Source organism: Pan troglodytes, chromosome 7, assembly GCF_028858775.2.
Source record: "Pan troglodytes isolate AG18354 chromosome 7, NHGRI_mPanTro3-v2.0_pri, whole genome shotgun sequence".
In the NCBI taxonomy this organism is placed as follows: domain Eukaryota; kingdom Metazoa; phylum Chordata; class Mammalia; order Primates; family Hominidae; genus Pan; species Pan troglodytes.
Genome location: NC_072405.2, coordinates 88,545,225 through 88,570,606, shown reverse-complemented (window position 1 = coordinate 88,570,606; position 25,382 = coordinate 88,545,225). Strand labels below are relative to the sequence as shown.

Sequence of the window (25,382 nt, the reverse complement as noted above, 5' to 3'; positions counted from 1 at the left end):
GGTTGTTTTTTTCCCCTTTCCATATGTATGTATTCATATTTGACTAGCAAAAAATATTTAGTTTTTTAATAAAAATAGACTTGATATGATGGTTGTTAAGTGACAGGGTTTTCCTTTTCCTCTTTTCTTTTCTCTCTTTTTTTTTTTTTCTTTTCTTTTCTCTACAGGTTCTTGCTCTGTCACCCAGGCCTGAGTGTGGTGGTGTAATCTTGGCTTACTATAGCCTCAACCAGCCAGGCTCAAGCAATCCTCCCACCTTAGCCTTCCAAGTAGCTGGGACCACAGACGCCTGCCACCATGCCTAGCTAATTTCTGTATTTTTTGTAGAGATGGGATTTTGCCATGTTGCCCAGGCTGGTCTTGAACTCTGAACTCAAGCAGTCCTCCTGCCTCGGTCTCCCAAAGTGCTGGGATTACAGGCGTGAGCCACCATGGCTGGCCCTCCCTCATTTCTTGACACATCTTCTTTTGTAACTTGAGAAAAAATTATAACTGTCATAATTGATACCATTTATAATGTATTATATGCATATTCCACATTATTAAAAAATGAAATCATTTACTAGACATTTTTAAATCCTCCATTTTCACATTTTATAAAATAAATCAATGCTTGAACAAGAGACAAAACTTCTGTTTGCGGTGGCACAAAATACTAGCCCGGCAAGGTTAAAAAGAACTTGAAAATTATATATTCATAGTAGAATTTTAGAACAAGATTAAAATCTTTATCCAGGATAATTGCAGTTTGAGGAAATGTGTTTTGGTATATGAACAGTATCTTTTGCTCATTGCTGTGAGAGTATGTAGATTTCCAATGGGCCAGTTATACATATTATTTGGCCTCATGGTAGGCACACTCTAGATAGTATTTTTAAGTGATAATCATTAGTTTTTTTTTTCAAAGGACTTTTGGGAATAACTCAGGTAGCAAAAATTATGATTATAATAATTTTTATATCTCAATTTACATCTTCTAATGGCCTGGGATAATAAATTAGGACTTAAGATGTGTGCTGTATTTGAAATTTTAATGATGACTAGAAATATTGGAGAGGAGTAGAACTTTTTGAACACCCTCTCATGTTTATTTTGTGAATCTTGGCTTCTGTGCTTGATGGTGTACAGTACAGATAGTACAGTGATGAACAATATTAAAACACATAGCAATACTAAAACACATAGTTTAAATAATTAGCCACTTATTCAATAGATTGTCTAGAAATAAGTTAGAGGTTATGTAATGTTACATGCTTATGATCATCTAGGGAATAAAAACAACAAATGAGAGACTCTTTATAGGCATCTTACAGATTGAATGGAAAGAAGCAGTAGACTAGACAGGTCGAGGGAACATGGCAGATGGTACTTTGAAAAAGTGGGGCAAACCTGAAATAAACCAAGTAGTCTGCATATAAAGATTCATTTGTTAATTGAATGTTCAAGATTATTACAGTGTTTTATATAGCTAATAAAAAGGCTTAAAAGTTTGCATTTTGCGTATACAATCAATTTTGCATGTAATATCACTTTACATTGTATCAATTGTAATTGATACAATTGTTTAAAAGTAGAATAAAGTCTTCCAACTGCAAAAGATCTAAGGTCTTTTCTGACCCTCTGCTTTTTAACAATGATGAAATTGAAGCCCAGACAGTTTATTCAAAGAAGAAAATACACACACATTCCTACTTACTCACACACATACACACAGGGACGTGGCTGCTGACTTCACATACAGATTGGTATGACTGTGAGCATTTGTATGAATTAGAAAAATAAACAAATTGATGTTAATTAAACCTTTAGAAATGTTTTTCTTCCTCTTGAAAAAAGAGAAAATGGAAACTTTTCTTCTGTAGTCTTAAAACTCTAATTAAGGAATTGTGAGAAAGCCAGAAAAATATCTGAATGATTTTAACTTAGTAGGATGAAAACATAGATGGTTAATGATTTCAAAAGAACTATTTTAAAACTTCTGAGAATTATGATTACAGCAAGACAGCTAATTTGACTAGCAAAGTCAGAATTCCTCACAGTATTCTCTTTGGATACCGAGGTTCAATCCAAGCTTTGTATTTGTTGGCTTTGTATTACTTAATATGTTTATATCAAAGAACTAGTCAGAGAGATTCTCTCTATTTTAAGTCTGTGAGAACCATCAGTAGCATGCACTGACAGATGTTAAAGAATGTCTGTGGAAAGAATGTCAGAAACCTCTCCAAAGGAAAGTCTTTAAACCATGCCCTTAATACAGAAATGCAAAACCAGATTTAATTGCCCTTTTCCTATACAGCTCAGACATGCAGTCTCGTTTACTGCAGCATATGGCCTGAGAAAGTGCACAGTGGAAGAGAGCAGTCTTGGTAAAGGCTGAGATTGAATCCATTTAGGCTGGGGTTCACAAAGATCAGTCAGAAGCAAGCACTTGAAGTTAAAAGAAACACACCAAGCAGTAAAAACACAGGCTATTTTCGTTTTGAATGTGCTCAGTGGAGACATCCTATTTGCCTTTCAAGACAGCAGTATTCTTTGGTTTTAATAGGAAATACGAGATTTCTGAAAAACTGCTGCCTGGGGGGCTTTTTCCCCAATTAAAAAAAATATAAAAAATAACATTGCATGAGGCAGTAGATATTGTTTTTAATGATAATTTATTTGAAAGTAGCCATTTTTCTAATGGATAATATTAAAATAATGAGTTGAATAGCAGCAATATGGCTTATATTTTACTTCATAGGAAAGACATTATAAGACTCTATGGAGTGATAAATTCTTACCACTCCTAAAGGGATTATGTTTACTGTTCTTTCAAGAGGTCATAGGTAATTGAAAACTTAAGGAGGAGCAGAAGAATCTGTGAATCCTCTTACACCACTGTGTGGCATTAGGCCAGTAGCTTTACTTCCGTGTGCCATAATTTTTCTATCTGTAACATGGAGGATATCTCTAGTTTTTTAAAACAAAGACACAAAATATTACCTATGATGTCAAATACACATATATACATATATGCATATAAACATATAGAAGGACTAGAAAATGTGACTGACTTCATCATTTTCCAGATTTTACAAAAGGACATTTATTTCTAAAATCAGAAAAAGTAACTTCTCAAAAAAAAGCTGAATAGCCTAAATGTTTACTTGATGGACCATACGTAAATTTCTTCAGAATACCCAAATATTATGTGGAGACTAGTCATATGTAGTCTACCAAAATTATTTTGCAGTGACTTTTTTGAGAACTTTGTCTCTTCATTTTCTGTTTATATAAAGTTATTTTAATTTTAAAATTAAATTAGAATATATAAAGTATATATTTAGACTGTTAAAGATTTGTGATTTTTAACCAGCAGTACTTCCACTCTTGCTATTCTATAATGTTGATGTTTAACTTTTAAAATAATTGATTGAGGAAGAAAGGCAAATGGGTATCAGTTTTCATTTGGTATTATAAAATACTTGAATATTTTATTGACTAAATTGAGTCATCATATGGCTGGCATTACATTTTCATTCATAATTTATTTTTTAACTAATAAAAATTGTACATATTTATTGGGTATAACATGCTATTTTGAAGTATGTATACATTGTGGGATAGCCAAATCGAGCTAATTTACAAATGCATTACCTCATGTACTTAATCATTTTTGATGATGAGAACACAAAATATACTCACTTAGCAATTTCCAGGTCTACAACATATTATTAACTGTCATCACCATGATGTACAGTAGATCTCTTGAACTTACTCCTCCTATCTAACTGAAATTTTGTATCCTTTGACTAACATCCTTTGACCTGGTAACCACAGGAGCTGTAGTTCTCTCTACTTCAAGGTGTTCAACTTTTTTAGATTTCACATATAAGTGAGAGATCATGTGGGGTTTGTCATGCTGTGCCTGGTTTATAAAGTCCTCCAGGTTCATCCAACTGGCATTACATTTTAATAACAATGCAACCAATCCCAAATACTGAGTACTTTACACTTAGACATTTTTCCATTTTGCTTTCGTAAAATTTTACTTTAAAATAAAGTTTTAGCAAATCAATAAACGTAATCCAGCATATAAGCAGAACCAACGACTAAAACCATGATTATCTCAATAGATGCAGAAAAGGTCTTTGACAAAATTCAACAACCCTTCATGCTAAAAACTCTCAATAAATTAGGTATTGATGGGACGTATCTCAAAATAATAAGAGCTGTCTATGACAAACCCACAGCCAATATCATACTGAATGGGCAAAAACTGGAAGCATTCCCTTTGAAAAGTGGCACAAGACAGGGATGCCCTCTCTCACCACTCCTTTTCAACATAGTGTTGGAAGTTCTGGCCAGGTCAATCAGGCAGGAGAAGGAAATAAAGGGTATTCAATTAGGAAAAGAGGAAGTCAAATTGTCCCTGTTTGCAGATGACATGATTGTATATCTAGAAAACCCCATTGTCTCAGCCCAAAATCTCCTTAAGCTGATAAGCAACTTCAGCAAAGTCTCAGGATACAAAATCAATGTGCAAAAATCACAAGCATTCTTATACACCAATAACAAACAGAGAGCCAAATCATGAGTGAACTCCCATTCACAATTGCTTCAAAGAGAATAAAATACCTAGGAATCCAACTTACAAGGGATGTGAAGGACCTCTTCAAGGAGAACTACAAACCACTTCTCAATGAAATAAAAGAGGATACAAACAAATGGAAGAACATTCCATGCTCATGGGTAGGAAGAATCAATATGGTGAAAATGGCCATACTGCCCAAGGTAATTTATAGATTCAATGCCATCCCCATCAAGCTACCAATGACTTTCTTCACAGAATTGGAAAAAACTATTTTAAAGTTCATATGGAACCAAAAAAGAGCCCACATCGCCAAGTCAATCCTAAGCCAAAAGAACAAAGCTGGAGGCATCACACTACCTGACTTCAAACTATACTACAAGGCTACAGTAACCAAAACAGCATGGTACTGGTACCAAAACAGAGATATAGACCAATGGAACAGAATGGAGCCCTCAGAAATAATGCCGCATATCTACAACTATCTGATCTTTGACAAACCTGACAAAAACAAGCAATGGGGAAAGGATTCCCTCTTTAATAAATGGTGCTGGGAAAACTGGCTAGCCATATGTAGAAAGCTGAAACTGGATCCCTTTCTTAACACCTTATACAAAAATTAATTCAAGATGGATTAAAGACTTAAATGTTAGACCTAAAACCATAAAAACCCTAGAAGAAAACCTAGGCAATACTATTCAGGACATAGGCATGCGCAAGGACTTCATGTCTAAAACACCAAAAGCAATGGCAACAAAAGCCAAAATTGACAAATGGGATCTAATTAAACTAAAGAGCTTCTGCACAGCAAAAGAAACTACCATCAGAGTGAAGAGGTAACCTACAGAATGGGAGAAAATTTTTGCAATCTACTCATCTGACAAAGGGCTAATATCCAGAATCTACAATGAACTCAAGCAAATTTACAAGAAAAAAACAACCCCATCAAAAAGTGGATGAAGGATATGAACAGATACTTCTCAAAAGAAGACATTTATGCAACCAAAAGACACATGAAAAAATGTTCACCATCACTGGCCATCAGAGAAATGCAAATCAAAACCACAATGGGATAACCATCTCACACCAGTTAGAATGGCAATCATTCAAAAGTCAGGAAACAACAGGTGCTGGAGAGGATGTGGAGAAATAGGAACACTTTTACACTGTTGGTGGGACTGTAAACTAGTTCAACCATTGTGGAAGTCAGTGTGGTGATTCCTCAGGGATCTAGAACTAGAAATACCATTTGACCCAGCCATCCCATTACTGGGTATATACCCAAAGGATTATAAAACATGCTGCTATAAAGACACATGCACATGTATGTTTATTGCGGTACCATTTGCAATAGCAAAGACTTGGAACCAACCCAAATGTCCAACAATGACAGACTGGATTAAGAAAATGTGGCACATATACACCATGGAATACTATGCAGCCATAAAAAATGATGAGTTCATGTCCTTTATAGGGACATGGATGAAGCTGGAAACCATCATTCTCAGCAAACTATCGTAAGGACAAAAAACCAAACACCGCATGTTCTCACTTATAGGTGGGAACTGAACAATGAGAACACATGGACACAGGAAGGGGAACATCACACACCGGGGCCTGTTATGGGGTGGGGGGAGGGGGGAGGGATAGCATTAGGAGATATACCTAACGTAAATGACGAGTTAATGGGTGCAGCACACCAACATGGCACATATATACATATGTAACAAACCTGCACGCTGTGCACATGTACCCTAAAACTTGAAGTATAATAATAAAATAAAGTTTTAATTTTAGAAGGAAAATGTATCTGAAACTTCTTTTCCCCTTGATACTCTCTGACTTTAATTGACAAATTAAAGCAAACACCAGTTTTAAGAACTGTCTTGCTTGAATTTCCGTTTACTGTGGTTTTAAAATCTTTAAAGGCAACTTTTAAGATGAAAATTCTAGAGCTGGCAGTGACTCACACCTGTTATCCCCAAAATTTAGGAGGCCAAGGTGGGAGGGTCACTAGAGGCCAGGAGTTTGAGACCAGCCTTGCCTGGGCAACATAGAGAGACCCTGACTCTGAAATTAGCTGGCCGTGATGGTACATGCTTGTAGTCATAGCTGCTTGGGAGGCTGAAGCAGGAGAGTCGCTTGAGCCCAGAAGTTTGAAGTTAGGGTAAGCTCTGATTGCACCACTGTACTGCCGCCTGGGTAACAGAGTGAAACTCTTTTTTTTTTCAAAACAAAAAGTTGGGTGATGGGGGCTTTTCTGATACAATCAAATTACTTTTTTGTCAAATACAGCTATTTCTAAGATACCAGTGTTAACTTCATCTTGAGCTAACACAAATTAAAATTGGAATTTGGTTGTTGTTATTAAACTAGTTGTTCATGTTATGATATTCAGAATTAATGGATTTTTTTTTTAACTATTTAGGAAATACCAGAAAGGAACCAGGGTCCGGTTGCGGCTATTAGATCTTGAACTTACGTCTAGGTTCCTGGGAGCAACAACAGATACAACTGTACTAGAGGCTAATGCAGTTCTCTTGGGAATCCAGGAGAGTAAAGACTCAAGATCAAAAGAAGAACATCATGAAAAATAAATGAACTTTGCTTAGTGGACTGACTCCTTTGCTGAAGTCAGGTATTCATCAAGAATGCAATTAGACTAATTGCGAATAAATGATTGAATGAAGATATAATAAATAAAAGCTATAATTATAGATAACTCTTATTAGAATTTTCTTTAGCAATATTCCCAACCCCCACCCCTTGTTTTGCTCTTAATGTTTTTTTCCTTTGGTGGGGATAGTATACACTGTACTAAGAAATTATCATTCAATAAATACGTTTTGAGTGCTGTCTATGTGCATGGTACTAGTTTAAACAGCAGTAAACAAATTAGACAAAATTGCCTGCCTTTTGGCCCTTACATTCCACTGGGGATAACAGGCAATAAATAAGTGAAATATATAGTATGTTAGACAGTGATACACGGCTAAGGAGAAAAAGGAAGCAAGGAATGGGGTTACAAGGTGTCTGAGTGACAGGTTGCTAGCTACATGGGTCTCTGAAGAAGAGTTTTCCAGCAGAAGGAGCGACTAGTGCAAAGCCCCTGAGACACAACTGCATCTATCCAGATTAAGGACCACGGAGGAAGCCACTGTAGGAGCACAAAAAAAGTAGGAGATGAACAGAGAGGTGAGGGAGGCTCCGTAGGTCCTAGTATGCACTTTGGCATTTATTTACTGATTGAGATGGCAGGTCATTGGAGGATTCTGAGCAGAGGAAGGATATAATCTGACATTTTAGCAGGATCCCTTTGAGTAAGTTAGCTGCGTAGACCTAAGATGAACAAGGACAGCCACAGCAAGACCTGTAAGGAGACTATCCTTGTAATCCAGGCAGGAGATGATGGCAGCTTGGACCAGGGTAGTAGCAGTGGAATTGATGAGAAGTGGTTGAAATCTGGATATATTTTGAAGATGGAGCCCGTGGGATTTCCTAACACATTGGATATGGAATATGTGAGAAAGAAAGGAGTGAGGATGACAACAAGGTTTTTGGCCTGCACAACTGGAAGACTTTCATTGCCTTTAACTGAGGTAGGTAAGAGCAGGTTTGAGAGAACTATTCAGAACTCAATTTTGGACATGTTAAATTTGAGATGCATATTAGGCATCTAACTGGAGATGTTCTGTAGGCAGTTGGATATATGGCTCTGGAGTTCACGGGAGAGCTCTGGATGAAAGAAAGATACTTGCAAATCATAAACATGTAATCATACTTCACAAATGATGTAGGTCAAGAAATAGGCGGGGTTCTTGACCTGGCTTGGGCAATTTCATTTCTTATGGTATCAATCGAAGTCACCTGGCTGGCTGCTCTAGTAGAGTCCAAGACAGCTTCACTCACATGTCTAGTACTTTGGCAGGGGTGCTTGAAAGGTTAGGTTCAGCTGGGACAGTCAACCAGAGCACCTACACATGGCCCATCCAGCATGGCAGTCTTGGGGTAGATGGCTCTCATGATGCTGGCTTTCCCCAGAGGGAGCATTCGATAAGAACCAGGCCGACACTATCTGACCGAGCGCAGGAAATCACACAGCTACACTTCTACCCAGTTGGTTATAAACAAGTTATAGGGTCTGGATTCAAAGGGAAGGAATAAGACTCCACCTCTTAGTGGAGGTGTGACAGTGTCACAGTGTAGAAGGTCAGTGAATTAATGATACTGTGGCAAAAGAGTCTGCCACACCACCCCTTCCCAGGGTCACACCCAATGGCCACCTCTGCAAAGTCTCAAATCCAGATTTTAAGCCCTCCACTCACTATCCTTCCTGCTCCCTTAATTTTGTGTACCCAATTGAGCACTTTTTCAAAAATCTTTCAGACTCCAATCCCCATTGACTCCCAATTTTTTCACTCATCATCATGTTCTCACTATCCTCTTCATCCAGCTTTAGAGTCTGGGGCACATCACTATGATGACTCCCTTGCAAACAAAACACCGTTGGGTCTCCTCCCTCCCTCCATTTTTCACCTGGCATAACTTCAACCCTGATTAAATGTCTACCTGCTTCATTCCTGCACCTGAGCTGCTCAGCATTACAGGAGAAAACCTTACAATTACATTGATTGGTATCACTTTAAATCTGGAATTTCAGGTTAAGATGTCAGGTTAATACATACATCTAATTTTATTCCCTCCAAAGCCTCACTAAAATTACAACAAAGGGAGATGGACGGATGAATAGGAAGATAGATGATTGATTGATTGATTGATAGAGACACATGAATACTCACAGCAAAAAAAGTCAAGTATGAGAAAAACAGGAAGAGAACAAAATTTTGCAATCTGAAAATAGATGGATGAATAGACATTTACATAGCAGAACAGAGATAGACACATTCTTAGCTGTCAGTGCAGAAAGCTGAAAACCAACCTGATTTACTGCAGAATCCTCAGAATATTCAGGAACTGGCAGAACCAGGTACTTCTAGATCTCAGAGTGAAATGGGGTTAGGGGAGGTCAGAATAAAGAGATTTGGGGTCCAGCCATGGTGGCTCACGCCTGTAATCCCAGCACTTTGGGAGGCCAAAGTGGGCGGATTACCTGAGGTCAGGAGTTCGAGACCAGCCTTGCCAACATAGTGAAACCCCATCTCTACTAAAAATACAAAAAATTAGCCAGGCCTGGTGGTGCACACCTGTAATCCCAGCTACTCAGGAGGCTGAGGCAGGAGAGTCGCTTGAACCCAGGAGGCAGAGGTTGCAGTGAGCCGAGATCATGCCATTGCACTCCAGCCGGGGCAACAAGAGCGAAACTCCATCTCAAGGAGAAAAAAAAAAAAATTGGGGTAAAAGGTAAAAAATAACCTAGATTCCTTTCCCCATTCCACTTAAATGATGTGGCAGCCCACTTCCACCCAAACTGGCTGTTTCTCTCCCTTTCCAGCATGATTCTGGCAATTTAGTATTTGGACTTTGCTATCTGCCTTCCTCTATAGAAACAATTGGGGGTGGGGCGGTAAAGGAGTGGGCCAAATGCACATACACAAATGCACTAAACCGGATACTTCACTGCTCTGAAGACTGGAAGCCAAGGAGAGTATTGATTAAGTAATATCTTTTTTTTTTTTTTTTTTTTTTGAGATGGAGTCTGTCCATCTCTGTCACCCAGGCTGGAGTGCCGTGGCACGATCTCAGCTCAGTGCAACCTCCGCCTCCCAGGTTCAAGCAATTCTCCTGCCTCAGCCTCTTGAGTAGCTGGGACTACAGGCACCCGCCACCACACCCAGCTAATTTTTGTATTTTTAGTGGAGACGGGGTTTCACCGTGTTAGGATGGTCTCGATCTTCTGACCTCGTGATCCACCCACCTTGGCCTCCCAAAGTGCTGGGATTACAGGTGTGAGCCACTGCACCTGGCCTGATTAAGTAATATCTTAAGAACAGTGGTCAGGAAAGAAGACAGAGTCTATACCTTCTGATGTTTCAGATCTGCAACAAGACCCTATATTCCTATTTTCAAAGTCTCACCACCAGAAAATTCTTCCTCGTCTCTTATGACACCAATCTAAAGGCTTCTTTTTAATCTAAAGTTCCCAGGTGTACTGGGTTGAATAATTCCCCCACCCCGCAACCTTCTCCCATATTCATGTCCATCTGGAACCTGTGAATGTGACCTTATTTGGAATAGGGCCTTTGCAGATATAGTCAAGATGAGGTCATGCTGGATTGAAGTGGGTCATACTGAATGCAGTATGACTGGTGTCCTTAGAAGAGGAGGTAAGCTTGGACACCGACACACAGGGAGAGTGCCATGTGGCTTGCTAGGGAGACATGGTAAGTTCTGCTGCCACGAGCTAAGGATTGCCAGCAGCCACCAGAAGCTAAGAGAGCTGCATGGAACAGGTTCTCCCTCTGAATACTTTAAGCAGCAATCAGTACACCAACACCTTGATTGCAGACTGCCGGCCTCTTGAACTGTGAGAATAAGACTTTTTGTTGTTTTAAGCCATCCAATATGTAATATGTTAGGAAAGCCCTAGAAAACTAATTACACCAGGCATCTCTAAGACATACGATGTCTAGTCAGGGATTGATTTCCCAGCCTGACTCAGAGAGCAGCTATCCATCTCTCCCAATGCCTTGACTCCGTGATTGCCATTTGCAGCCCATATTATATCTCCAGTTTCCTGTGCTCCATTCTTTCTTGGTTTACTTTTATATTTTGGTCCAGCATTGCCCTCTTTTACAGCCTGAATGAAAACATCAGTGGGTCCTCCAGCTATATTCAATCTAGTGAAACCAGCTCCCCAAACCCCAGTTACCTAGTTCAAGTCAGCCAGGTTGAGATAGCCTAGAGAACCAGTTTTCAGGGAGCAATCTTCATTCTTTTAATATTATTAAAGTAGGGCAACTATTTGAATCAAGCCAATACCTTTTTTCTAAGTCAACATGCCAAACAAACAAAACTTATAGTGTTTCTGTGTCAGCTCAGGCCCTCCAGGAAACAGACACCAAGACAGAACTAGACGTGCAATTCTGGGAGAAATGCCAGTGAAGGATAAAGAGGAGAGGGAGCAGGAGCAGACGGGAGAGCCTCAAGCTGTGATGACGATCTGACACCTGTATAGGGAGGTTGGGTAGGAAGAGTGTCCGGACTGCAATGCAGCTCTGTGAAATTCTCAGCCAGGTTAATGGGGAGTGTCAGAGCAAAGATTGCCCATTAGAAGAGTTCCATAGTAGGCAAGAATGGCCCATCTCTCCTACTCCCACCGAGCTCAGTCATTGGAGAGACCCAGGGAGTGTCACCTCAGCATGATACTGCTGGATTCTGAAGGTTCAGCAGCTGCAGGCTGTCTGCACACTACAATCCTTGAATCAGGCTCTCTCTCTCTCTTTTTATTTATTTATTTATTTATTTTGAGACGGCATCTCACTCTGTTGCCCAGGCTAGAGTGCAGTGGCGCGATCTCAGCTCACTGCAACCTCCGCCCCCAGGGTTCAAGCGATTCTTCTGCCTCAGCCTCTTGAGTAGCTGGGATTACAGGCGCCCACAACCACACCTGGCTAATTTTTTGTATTTTTAATAGAAACAGGGTTTCACCATGTTGGCCAGACTGGTATCAAGCTCCCGACCTCAGGTGATCACCTGCCTCGGCCTCCCAAAGTGCTGGGATTACAGGAATCAGGATCTCTTAAAAGGAGATCTAAGGGTGTATTCCTAGGGTTACTGCAATTTTCAAACATACAAGTACTGATATGAAGACTACTGCCATTCTGATTTGTCTCTTGGTTTTCTGAACAAGAATATAAGCTTGAAATAAGTGGATTTTCTTCCGTCATAACAGGTTTATCATGTCTTTGTAGGAGCCTAGTTTTCTTTGAAATATAGACGTCATAAGAGTTTTTTAGCCCTTCCTAATTTCATTTTTATTCGGCATAAGATTTCATTATTAAATATGGTCAACCCTTTACCCATTATGGTGGAGAAGTACAGTGGTGTAGATTATCCTAATTATTTGTGGTTAACTTTAGAATATATTTTTTCTATGAAGCAATTTTTTTGTGATAAAATATACCACATAGGATAACATAAAATTGATAAGACTATAGGTGGCTAAAAAGAAGAAAAAATAAAATGTACCATTTTAGCCATATTTTAAGTGTACAATTCAGGGACTTGAAGTACATTCACATTATGCAAACATCATCACTATCCATCACCAGAACTTTTCAATCATCCCAAACTGAAACTCTGTATCCATTAGACAAGAACTCTTCATTTCTTCCCAGCCCCTAGTAACCACTATCCTACTTTGTGTCTCTATGAATTTGACTATTCTAAGTACCCCATGTAAGTGGACTCATACATTATTTGTTCCTTTGTGTCTGGTTTATTCCATTTAGCATAATGTTTTCAAGATTCACATGGTGGTAGCATGTATCAGAATTTTATTCCTTTTTAAAGGTGAATAATATTTCATTGTGTGTATAATCATTTGTTTATTCATCTAGAACATTGGGTTGTTTCCATCTTTTGCTATTATGTATAATGCCACTGCAAACACTAGTGTACTACAATATACTTTTGAACTTACAATTGAACGCATCTATCTTGCTTGAGGCATGCAAAAAATTTTTTTAATCCCATAATAAATAATGGGCTAATTCTGAATATGCTGGTTAATTGTCCAGCATCCTCATTCTTCCTTCCCTGTACTCCTTCCAGGTGCTTGATGAAATATACAACCACCCTCAGTGCCTGCCAAACAGGACTGGCCTCTCTATACTTACTGATTTAGCCCTTACCCATGCAAATATTCTATTTCCATGGTGCTCCAAAAACTAGAGATTTTAGAAATCCTTTTGGCCAGGAACTTAAAATATTTTTAGGCATAGAAACCCTTCTTCACATAAAATTTATATAGTGTGATAGGTTGAATAATTGAACTCAGTTCTTTCCTCAAACGTAGTGATATTGTATATCCATATTCTCCACATGATCTCATGATGGCAAAATACTTTCCTGTGCCTTGACTTCGGCCTTGGCCATATGACTTGCTTTGGTCAATAGGATTTTAGTGTCTGTGATGTGAACAGAGAAGATGCTTTTGACTGTGGCCTTGCTTTCTGGCATAGACCCTCAGACTAGAATAAACCAAATGGACTCAGCCTGAAGCAGAGCCACCCTCAGATCTGTACACCACAGGGTGCAATAAGTGCTTATTGTTGTAAGGTGCTGACATTTTTGTGGTTGTTTGTTAAGCAGCAATAGCTGACCAATACAGAAATTAATACCTAGAAGTGGCATTGGTTCTGGGATTGGGTGGTTCCAGTGTTCAATTGAAATTGTTCCAACGTTCTCTTAACAAAAGAGCAAGAAGTATCATGGAACAGGAAGGGCCTCTGAGAAAATAGAACCAAGAGCAATGGAGAAAAATGGACTTGAGAGCTATACTCGTGGAGCAGAATGGGGATCTAGTAAGGAACATCCTTGCCTTAGGGTAGAGGGACCTCACTATGTTCATAAGAGGGACTCCCGCAACACTTACCTAATGGGATTTCAGAATTGTTAGGCCAATGATTGTGATGTGCCTCCAGTCTTTTTTTTCCTTTTTTTTTTTTTGAGACAGGGTCTCACTCTGTTGCCCAGGCTGAAGTGCAGTGGCACAATCTCAGCTTACTGCAACCTCTGCCTCCCAGGTTCAAGTGATTCTCATGCCTCAGCCTCCTGAGTAGCTGGGACTACAAGTACACACCATCATGCCCAGCTAATTTTTGTTGTTGTTGTTTGTTTGTTTTTGTAGAACTAGGGTTTTGCCATGTTGCCAGGCTGGTTGCAAACTCCTGAACTCAAGCAATCTGCCCCTGCTCAGCCTCCCAAAGCGTTAAGATTACACCCAGCCCAGTATTTACTTTTTCAAATGGGAGTATTTATTGTAGTTATCCTGTCCCTGTTCCACCATTGTACATTAGATGTACTAATTGTCTACTGCTAATTAATTATCTATTGCTAAGTAACATCCCCAAAGTTTAGTCACTTAAAACAACAGAACACATATTTATTATCTCATAGTTTCTGTGGGTCAGAATTCCAGGCACAGCTGAACTGGATTCTCTGATTCAGGGTCTGTCATAGGCTTTGTTCAAGTTGTCAGCCAGGGCTTGGGGTTCATCTGAAGGTTTGACTGGGGAAGGATCCACTCCCAGGCTCACTTACATAATTGCCAGGATTCAGTTCCTTGATCAGGATTCAGTTCCTTGATGACTGTTAGACTGAGGCTTCAATTCCTTGCTGGCTATTGGCCAGAAGTCACCTTCAGTTCCTTACCTTGTGAGCCTCCTTAGCATGGTACCTTGCATTATCAGAGCCAGCAAAAGAGACAGAGTCTGCTAGCAAGATGGAAGTCACTCTTATGTAACCTCTTCACAGAAGTGACATCCCCTCAATGCTGCCACATTCTAGAAGCAAGTTGCTCCTAGGAAGAAGATAACACAAGCCCACAAATACCAGTGGGCAGGAACCATTGGGACCATCTTAGAAGCTGCCTACCATAGGTATGTAGGAGGTAGATAATTTCTATTTAGCTTATAGGTCTTTGGATCTAAGTAGCAGCATTTGGATTTATAGATCACAAGATCATAGGATTTTGGCAGATGCCATGACTGGATGAGGCCTTGGGGTTGGCGAGAGATGTCACAAGATGGGGATGGGGGAGTTTTGCATGTGGGAGGGATATGAATAGTTGTAACCAAGAAAATGTAGGCTGGGCATAGTGACTCATGCCTGGAATCCCAGCACTTTGGGAGGCTGAGATGGAAGCTTGCTTGAGCTCAGGAGTTCAAGACTGGCCCGGGCAACATAGAGCCTATCTCTACAAAAAGTGAAAAAAAAAAAAATTAGCCCAGCATGATAGCACAAGCATAGGCTTCCAGCTTCTCAGGAGGCTGAGGCAGGAGTATTGCTTGAGCCCAGGATGTTGAGGTTACAGTGAGCCATGATCATACCACTGCACTCCAGACTGGGCGACAGAGCGAGACCCTGTCTCAAGAAAAAGAAAATAATTGTAATAGATTGAATTATCCATCCCAATTCTTCATCCCCTTGTAGTAATATCCTTTCTATGGTCTCATAGTATATAGGATATAGTAACCTCGCCATTATGGTACTCAGTATTTCTATAGTTGATATAAGTTACAGATATAAATAAGTTCAGGAAAGGTTTTGATGAATCTCTGAATGGTAAATTCAGATTTGAGTATTAAAGGAAACCAGGGAGTTTGAAATACATCCCAAAACTTCTGAGGTCGACATTAATGGAGTACTATGAAACTTTGAAACCACAGGCTGGTTAGACCATTGGGCTGACCCAGTATTGCATTTCTTATATTCATATCATTTGGTTTTTAAAAATAAATAAACATTTTAGTATAAATTCCTAAGGGAAACATGTAGTTTATTTGAAAAGACTATAACTTTTTTCATGTTTCTTTTAAACTAATTACAAAGAACTCAGAGATGCTCTGAGCCAAAGGAGGAAGGAAAGGAAAATTCTACAAAAGACCATGTCTTATTTTAAGTTCTTATACCTGCATTCTACATGTGGAAGATGGAAAACAAGATTTTGAACATAGGTTTTCAGCTTCCAGGTAAGAAATTGTATGAACCCTGAAATTGTCCTGTGAACAGATGAAATCTTTAGAAACCAAAAAGTGGCTCAGATTACTACCATTTTCTTCACAAAATTGCCTCTCTGAAAAAACAATCCAACTGTTTTACCATACTCTATAAGTCTCAAATCATTATGGTTTGGGAAAAATGCACATGAGACTGTGATAGCAATAATTACTTCAAATGAATGAATAAAAGAAAGCAAGATATTGTGTTTTTTTCCAGGCAACACTTAAATGCAGAATCTTTCATTTTAGATGCAGTAAATACCACAGAAGCCAGTAGATAAAGATGATGTCCCAACTCTCAAAACCATACCAAAAGGAGTGGGAATTCCACTCAGGCAGGCAGCTGAGACAAGGATTGTGGGTAAATGCTACCATCTTTATTCGTGGGAAATAATGCTATGTCTGAGCTATGTTGCTGCATAACTGTCTTATAGATATATTTAGCAATGCCCAATATACTAGTAAATTTTTAAAATAGAGCCACAAAATGGATGACAATTTAAGGCAATCCCCTGTAATTTTGTCTAAAAAAAAAATCTCGTCCATTAGTCATTTCAATCTTTGTTAACACCTCTCTTTTTCCCACTCAGCCTCTGGTGTGGGTATTAACAAAATCTGAAAGGACTAATGGACCAGAAAAAGTCCTGGAAAATCTACTAAGGGCATAATATTATCAGCCTCCGTGTAATCTAATGTACATGTCACTTGATAGGTGTAGATGCAAGAACTAGAAAAACTAGAAAAGACATTATTCCACAAAGAGCAAGAAAGAGAATGATGATAAAGTTGGATCCTCTGGTAAGCCAGAGATTAAAGTCTTACTGATATGAGGTGAATTAACGTTAACATGGCTATCTCCTAAATGATTCTCTAAGATTGCTTCGAGAGGTAGGAAGTTAGTCACAGCTGTTTGCAATGTGAACTGGATGACCACTTGAGAAGAGGCTGTAAGGTGCAGGAAGACCCTGCAAAAGTTCCATGGTTATTAAAGGGAAATGGACATAGAATTCACCTGTCACTAAGAACGCTAGATAATGAGATCAGGCTTGCTCATCCTTACAAGACCACTGGATGTGTTTTGGCTTTGTTCCTTCCCTCCTGCCCCAAGACAGATAACAGCTTCTGCTTTCACCGGGGTGCTCCCTCAGCATATCCAGAGAGCTCCAAGTCAAGGCCCAGGAAAGTGAGGCCCAGGGAAAGCAAGGCGTTCTCTCACCCACCTCTGTAAGGGCCTGTTTGTCAAGTTTATTTTCTATTCCAGTGCCGTTTTCCTCCATATGAAAGATAGGGACTCTTCACAAAAGTGTGGCCCTTTCCTGGGGCCTGAACAGGACATGCCTGTTGGAACAAAACACTACAGTCTTCACATCTATTAAAGAAAGAGACATGGGGTCGTTTTCTTATACTCTGCCAACGCTATGACTCACTCATAGGGTCCTGCCTCTCTGTACCTTCCACCACAGAATCTCTGTGCAGTCAGTTTATACTTAGCATTAGTGAATGTGTCAAATCGCCACATACCTTCATGCTATTTCTACTGCTGTCACCTTCCTCCCTATCATCTCTCCATCTACATAAATTCTACACAAAATGCTTTCCCTAGAGTAGGCCAGATTCAGTGTATTAATTGTAGGAATATATGGAAAAGATAACCTACTATTTTCTCTAATGAAACTTGGTTGATAGTTATTAGAGAAAGTTTTTCAAGGAGCATTTTCTTGATCAAAGGCACTGTAAACCTCTGATTAATCAGGGAGATTTCAGTTCCTAGGGAATAGTCTACACAACCAAATGTTGCCTGTAAAACCCTAAAATGCATTACATAGTCTCCTGGCCCCAAAACATTTCCTGCTTTTTAAAATAGAGAATACTGACAGGATTTAAAGTTTTCCTTGATGACTCAGGGCCACCATTATGAAAAACAATTTTGTAATGATGTGATTTCCCAGGGATTATTAAGGTGGGTAGAGCTGCTAGCTCCTACCAAGTGGTTCCAGACCATTTGTGCTCTTTGAATTGTTTAACTGGTTACCTACAACTTCCCTTACTATCAGCTGATAGTTTTTACTTATGCTAATGTACCTACTTCTAGTAATTTCCTGCTTGTCTAACAAGTTGCTCTTGATCTAATTGCGGGAGCTTTATGCCTATGTATAAAATGACAATAACTATCCTTCTTTAGTTCTTTTGTTTGCATTAAATATTTTTCCATCTCTATTCTCTAAATTGTGACCTTTATTGGTATCAGTGTGCTTTTCCGCTTCTAATTTATAAGCTTGTTTTACAGTAGTCTGGAAGAGGCTTTGAGGCCAATTTTGTAGAACTGTAGAACAATGCATGAGTTTTGGGATATCTGTTTTCTATTTCACAGCCTTTGTCCCTTATTTTCAGAAACACAGCTGTGTCTCATGTCAAAGGTTGTTAATTTTATTTCATTCTGTCATTTAAAATTAAAGGTTTTAGAAAAGAAGATAAAACTAATAAGAAAATTGATATTTTTTAAAGCAACTTTAAAGACTGTCCTGATACAATCTCCTAGACCTTAAGTATCTAAGTAAATAAGTGGGTAAATGGATATGAATTAATCAGTTACTTCTGCTTTGAAACGAATTCACGTACTTTGTAGATTAATCCCCTAGGGAGTTAATGTATACGTTCTTAATAAACTGTAGAAGTGTCAACGATGGGGAATTGAGTTTTAGTCAATTTTGTAGCTTCTTTTGTGCCAGCACCGTGTTAAAAACATAGAGAATACTCATCAATATTTGTTGAATGTATTTAGTTGATTCAGTGGCTATCATTTTACAAGATCTTCTGTCAACAGAGAAAGAGAAAATGTTCTGCAAACTCTGATTCCCAAGGAAGGAAGCAGACATTTTTAGCAATGAGATTGGTACAAATAATCTCCTGGATTTCTTTCCCTTTCACTCCTCCTCTTCCACAGTCCCCTTCACCTCACCCCCTCATCTCTACCACCCCACAACCCCACAAAGCTTTCTGCCTAAATGATGTTTCACCACATTTTGTTTTAGAGACTTAACAGAAATAAAAAGATCAAGCTACATGAACAGATTTTGCATGTCAAGATTTCAAGTATTCATCTGAGTCTGGCTCATCTCTCCTGGTAATTTTCTAGAAAATAGCTGGTTGCTGGGCCCATGTCTCCATGTCTAGCATTTTGCTGGCCTATGGGGCAGGGATAGGGGAAGTAACTGTGTATGACTTTAAAGGATGTCTCATTATTTTATGTTAACTGGGCTCTCTTACTTCCCTGTTGGCACAAACCTTGAAGTGTTCACTATATTCATTGCAACCAAGGAAGAATCCCTTGAGTCTAAAGGCTGTGGAAAGCTTGAGGAAACTGAAGAGGGGAGGGCCCAGAATTCCATTCTTTTTGAGCATTCTGGTTCTTTCATGAATTGCATGCAGTCTGTAAGACTTGCAATGCTCATTGCTTTCCTGTCCCTGAGTATTTTTCCTTCCATCACTTCTAGATATTGTTTACCCAAGTGTTGACAGGCAGCTTTTTTCTCAAGGGTACTGGAAGGATGGTTACATTGAAGCTAAGCATTTGGCTGTCTGTTCAATACCACAAAAAGCACACAAGGAATGCCTCTTAATCAAATTTGTCCTCACAAAGAGATAATCTCTGCTCCTTGGTTTGGGAACCACTCATACGCCCCATTGTCATAGCAAATGATGGCTTGTTAAACTTTTCTATGTGTATATATACAAAACAATGTCACTCAAACACAGTGAGTATCACACTGTCCACACAGTAAAAACTTCATTAGTTCCATCTGTGTTTCTTCTAGCACAAGTGCCGCAGATTAAACTGTAGTATGACTGGTGAAATAGTTCTACTATTTACCTAAAGAAGAAAACACAAGCAATGCAAGAAGCTCAGCTAGACTCAAAAGTTCTACCATAGGGCAGGCTTCTTTTTTTTTTTTTTGAGACAGAGTCTCACTCTGTCTCCCAAGCTAGAGTGCAGTGGCGTGATCTCAGCTCACTGCAACTTCCACCTCCCGGGTTCAAGGGATTCTCCTGCCTCAGCCTCCTCAGTTCCCGAGTAGCTGGAACTACAGGTGCACGCCACCACGCCTGGCTAATTTTTGTATTTTTAGTAGAGACGGGGTTTCACCATGTTGGCCAGGATGGTCTCGATCTCCTGACCTTGTGATCCGCCCACCTCGGCTTCCTAAAGTGCTGGGATTACAGGCGTGAGCCACCGTGCCTGGCCAGGGGCAGGCTTCTTATACATACTTTTGTGGGGAAGTTGAAGGGAGTTACTCGTTTACTTACCTACTAGGACTTCAGAACAGAGAGGCAGGATTGTTCTGTGCTGTGTTAATTCCAAGTCATAGTTGAAACAGAGACAACAATAGAAGCCTTTTTGAGAGCTCATGGACTGTTTACTGGCACTGATAAAAGGTGTATGCTGCATCCTACTCATTTTTCTGACCTCAACTTTAGCTTTATGAGCCTGACTCCCCAGGAGGTAGATTGGGTAGGCCACAGCACACCTTGTTCTTGTGGACTTGAAAGTGGCTTTAAGTATAAGGTCACAACTTCTGGATGGGTATTCTGGCCCCATCACATTAAAAAAATTTTTTTTTCCAATAGAAATAGTGTTCAAAAATATTTCTGTTTCTGGCAAAGGCAGTATCTCCTCTCTGGATTGAAACCTATTTCCCCTATTATAGTGATATAGAAAGTACAAAAGCATCCAATTATCTACCTTTGGTTTATTAACTCATATCTCTGATATTTTCTGGTTAATTCTTTATGATGGATTACTTCTGGTGAATAATTTATCAGTAACCTTTCAAAAATTATTTTCTAAAAGTCACTGAAAAGTATTATCCATTTTTAAAAATGTTATTTTCTCACAGTACTTTTAGGATGTTTTGGTGTATAAAAACCAGGAAAAAATAGATAAATAATATTTTTCCCTCTTAGAGCGGGTACCTCTCAAATAATGAGTAAGTGATTAGTAAGATAATTTTTATCCGCCCTCCACGTAGTCTACTTTTAATTTTATTTAGTGACTTAAAATCTTAATTTATTTTGAATTTATGTCCTAATTTCAGTAAAAAATGAAGCAGCTTGTAAAATTACTACCTTGAATTAAATAAATGCTGGGTCAGAGTTTTATTTATTCACTAGAATTCCTTCTATCTGGCTCCTTTGGGACTCAGGTAATCTGGATATATAAGCACCCAAATATTCCAGAACCCCCGTCTCTAGCTGAGCAGCTATTGTAGCCTCACAGTTTGTAGCCTATACCTGGAAGTGCAGCTTCCAGTTGACCTGTATCTCCCCATCTCTCGTATCCCACTTTCTGCCTCCACGTGTTTCAAACCCCAGACAGTGTGGATAAACAAGACTTCCTCATAGGCAGGAGTCATTAATGGGCATTTCCATCATAGTAGTCTTTAAAGAAAAGAAGTAGAATAGACAGCAAACAGTAATTTTCTAAGCAGGCATTATATTTTCAAATTTTCTTATAACTTGAACTTCTTTCCAGTTTTTCCTGGTCTTCTCATTTGAGTTGGTGCATGTTTTAATATTCTCAGAATAGCTTGTCTTGAAATCTTGCCTTCAGTTTTGTATAGAACCCAGAAGGAGAATGGTGCCTTTCTGAAATGCCAAATAACCTGGTGTTATATTGTCACAAACAGAACATTTACTTGGGAGCAATGTATTACCACAGTTAAATGCTCTCCAGATGCCTGCTTTGCCACAAGGGTATAAACAGATATTTTCCAATCTGTATTTACTTCTGCAAACTGCAAGCCTTAAGAAATATTATATAAGCAAGCATTAAGAGATTCTTACCTTTAACTGTGGTCAATCAGTATTTTTGCTCTGTTTAGGGTGACTAAGAGGGATTACAACTTGGCCTGTCACCCCTGGAAACTCTATTGATTGGCTGGACAGCCTGGAAGTTTGCCCAGACTGCTTTGTGGAGCCTGCCATCCCTGGACACATCCATTGTTCCCCAGAGGCTTACAAGGAGAAAAAATAAAAAATAAGAAACAAATAGAAAAGCTTAAACATTTCAATTAGCAGAATCCACTATGGACAGCATCTCTGATCATGTCTAGATTCTATCAATCCCTTGAACAAGAGCATCCCACTTGAACTTTCCAGGGGCTTCTTGAAAGTCAATGTGAACATAACATTCCAGCTGGCACTTTTCTCCTCTCAGGACCAGGACAGGCTTGAACACAACTAACAGCCCCTGACCTCACAGAACTTACAGTTCAGTGGAAAAACATATTATACACATACCCTCAAAAAGAAATAGGTATGTATAAAGTGCAGTAAGTTTCAGAAAGAAATTGTTCTGTCTGCATGAGAACGTAACTGAGTTACTTGGTTTAGATTGGAAGATTCAGGGAAAGCCTTTGCAAGGAGGTGTTTGGCAAACTGGGGATGGGGTAGGGAGGGCGGGTAGCATCTAGGCAGAGGGCCTGTCAGACATGACGACCCAAAGGTGTGTGAGAGCAGGTCCAGTTAAAGGGACTGGAAAAAACAATAAACAGAAAAACACCAATGTGCAGAAGCTTCAGGATTATCATGTGGCTATTATTTTTTCAGAAGATCAATAATGATGCTGTTTATAAATTTGACAAATTTGAAACCACATCTTTGAAGATAATGAACAAATTTTAACAATTAATACAACAAAATTGTTACTTGGTTAGAGATGATCTAAAAATATTTCTGTCTGGGCATGGTGGCTCACACCTGTAATCCCAGTACTTTGGGAGGCCAAAGTGGGTGGATCACCTGAGGTCAGGAGTTCAAGACCAGCCTGGCCAACATGGTGAAACCCCGTCTCTACTAAAAATAAAAAAATTAGCCGGACGTGGTGGTGCACGCCTGTAATCCCAGCTACTCAGGAGGCTGAGGCAGGAGAATCACTTGAACCCGGGAAGCAGAGGTTGCAGGGAGCCAAGACTGCACCACTGCACTCCAGCCTGCGTGACACAGTGAGACGCCATCTCAAGAAAAAGTAAAAATAAATAAAAATATTTCTGTGGGTTGTATCGATCGGGCATTGAGTTCAGCTGCATGTAACAGAAAACCCAGCAGCAATGGGTCATGCCACAGAGGGGTTTCTTTTTTTCACACAAGTACAGAACTAACCAGTGGCTGGTTGTTCAGTGGTTCAAGATCCCTTTTGACTATCTGGGCCTTTTGGGTGAGTGTAGCAAAAAGCATTTCCACCCATAGAGTGGGCTAAAAAACACTGGGTTGCAAAAACAGCTAATTGCCCATCCAATATCCAACCTCCCCTTTTCCCTTATTTATAGAACCCAATTTTGATAATCAGCTTTTAAAAAAACTCCCCACAGTGGCTCATGCCTGTAATCCCAGAGCTTTTGGAGGCCAAGGCCAGAGGATCATTTGAGCCCAAGCATTTGAGGTTGCAGTGAGCTGTGATGCCACCACTGCATTCCAGCATGACCAACAGAACAAAACCCTGTATCTAAAACTGCGCTCCAGCATGGGCAAAAGAATGAAACCCTGTCTCTAAAATTTATTTATTATTTATTTATTTACTTATCTATTTTTGAGACAGTCTTGCTCTGTTGTCTAGGCTAGAGTGCAGTGGTGGACTCTTGGCTCACTGCAACCTCCGCTTCCTGGGTTCAAGTGATTCCTGTGTCTCAGCCTCCCAAGTAGCTGGGATTGCAGGCGTGCGCCACCTCACCCGGCTAATTTTTGTAGTTTTTAGTAGAAACGGGCTTTTGCCATGTTGGACAGGCTAGTCTGGAACTCCAGGCCTCAAGTAATCCACCCGCCTCGGCCTCCCAAAGTGCTGGGATTACAGGCGTGAGCCACCATGCCTGACCTGTCTCTAATTTTTAAAAATTTTAATAACAAATTTTAACAACCTCCCCATCTTCTCTGACAACTTGGAATGACCATGTGACACTGTTCTGGCCAATAAAATATATGTGAAGTCTGCTGGCTGGCAAGTTCTAGGGTTTTATGTTCTGATGTACACATTACTCCTATGTTTTGTGTCCTGCCCTTGCCTGGAAATTTGGGGACAGTGACTGGAGCCGGAGGATCCACGCTGCAGTCATGACTTTGGGGCATGTGTTCATCATCCTCTAAGACTCTGAAAGTCTGGAGGAGTCAGTTGCATTGTTAACTGGACTTAAAACGAATCTTGTCCTTGTGATGAACGTGTTCAATTAATGTTCATGTCCTGGAAGTTGTATGATTCAAAATAGAGTCACTTGTGTCAAACTCTGGCCATTGGGGTCAGAGAAGGCCATGAAGGGAGGACTCTCACATGTGATTTGTCTGACAAAAGGAACTATCACAAGAAATTTTTTCAAACTGCAGCTAGCAGCACAAGGAGAGATAGCCACTTATATAAGAACATTTGCCTGTTTTGAAAACTGTCTCACAAGCCCAATAAAAAACTATAAGGGTGGCTCACGCCTGTAATCCCAGCACTTTGGGAGGCCAAGGCGGGTGGATCACCTGAGGTCAGGAGTTCGAGACCAGCCTGGCCAACATGGCGAAACCCTGTTTCTACTAAAAATACAAAAAAAAAATTAGCTGGGCATGGTGGTATGCACCTATAATCCCAGCTACTTGGGAGGCTGACACAGGAGAATCACTTGAACCCGGGAGACAGAGGTTGCAGTGAGCAGAGATTGCGCCACTGCACTCCAGCCTGGGCAACAGAGTGAGACTCTGTCTCAAAAAAAACCCAAAACAAACAAACAAAAAAACCTACAAGTGCCTAACCGTAACTCCAAGGTTACAAGTCCTACCTAGCAACTACTGACATTCACCAGTCAGAACTCACCAGCGCTTGTAAGACACTGCTAGTACCAACAAGCTTTCTTTCAAAACAACTTGTGTAAACCTCCTCTTTCCCCAGTGGGCCCCTAATCGTTTCCTTTGTTTTCTGGACATTTCAGAGGCCACCATGATCTGCATGTATGTATGTATGTCCCAGACGGCAATCTTACTTCTTGTCTATTATTCCCAAATAAAACCTTTATACTTAGAGATTCATTTCTCTATATTTTTCATGTTGACAATGTTTTACACAGGTTTGTTTGCTTTATGGTAATGTTCTGTTCCATCAA

General features: G+C 39.7%; 1 protein-coding gene across 4 annotated transcripts in view; it reads left to right on the top strand.

The window, feature by feature from the left end:
* The window catches only part of TPD52 (tumor protein D52), a 289,903-nt gene that overhangs the window by 246,930 nt on the left and 17,591 nt on the right, over window positions 1-25,382 (top strand). For 2 of the 4 annotated variants that reach the window (XR_010159618.1, XR_010159617.1), the window contains exons 3-4: window positions 6,999-7,208; window positions 7,969-8,169. Coding sequence is in view for 2 of the 4 variants with exons in the window: in XM_009455541.5 (XP_009453816.1) it covers window positions 6,999-7,167 (169 nt within the window). In the remaining 2 variants the exon portion in view is untranslated. Of the gene's footprint in view, window positions 1-6,998; window positions 7,429-7,968; window positions 9,617-25,382 lie in introns of those variants that run through there. The other 2 variants (XM_009455541.5, XM_003951276.6) reach the window with 2 other exon arrangements.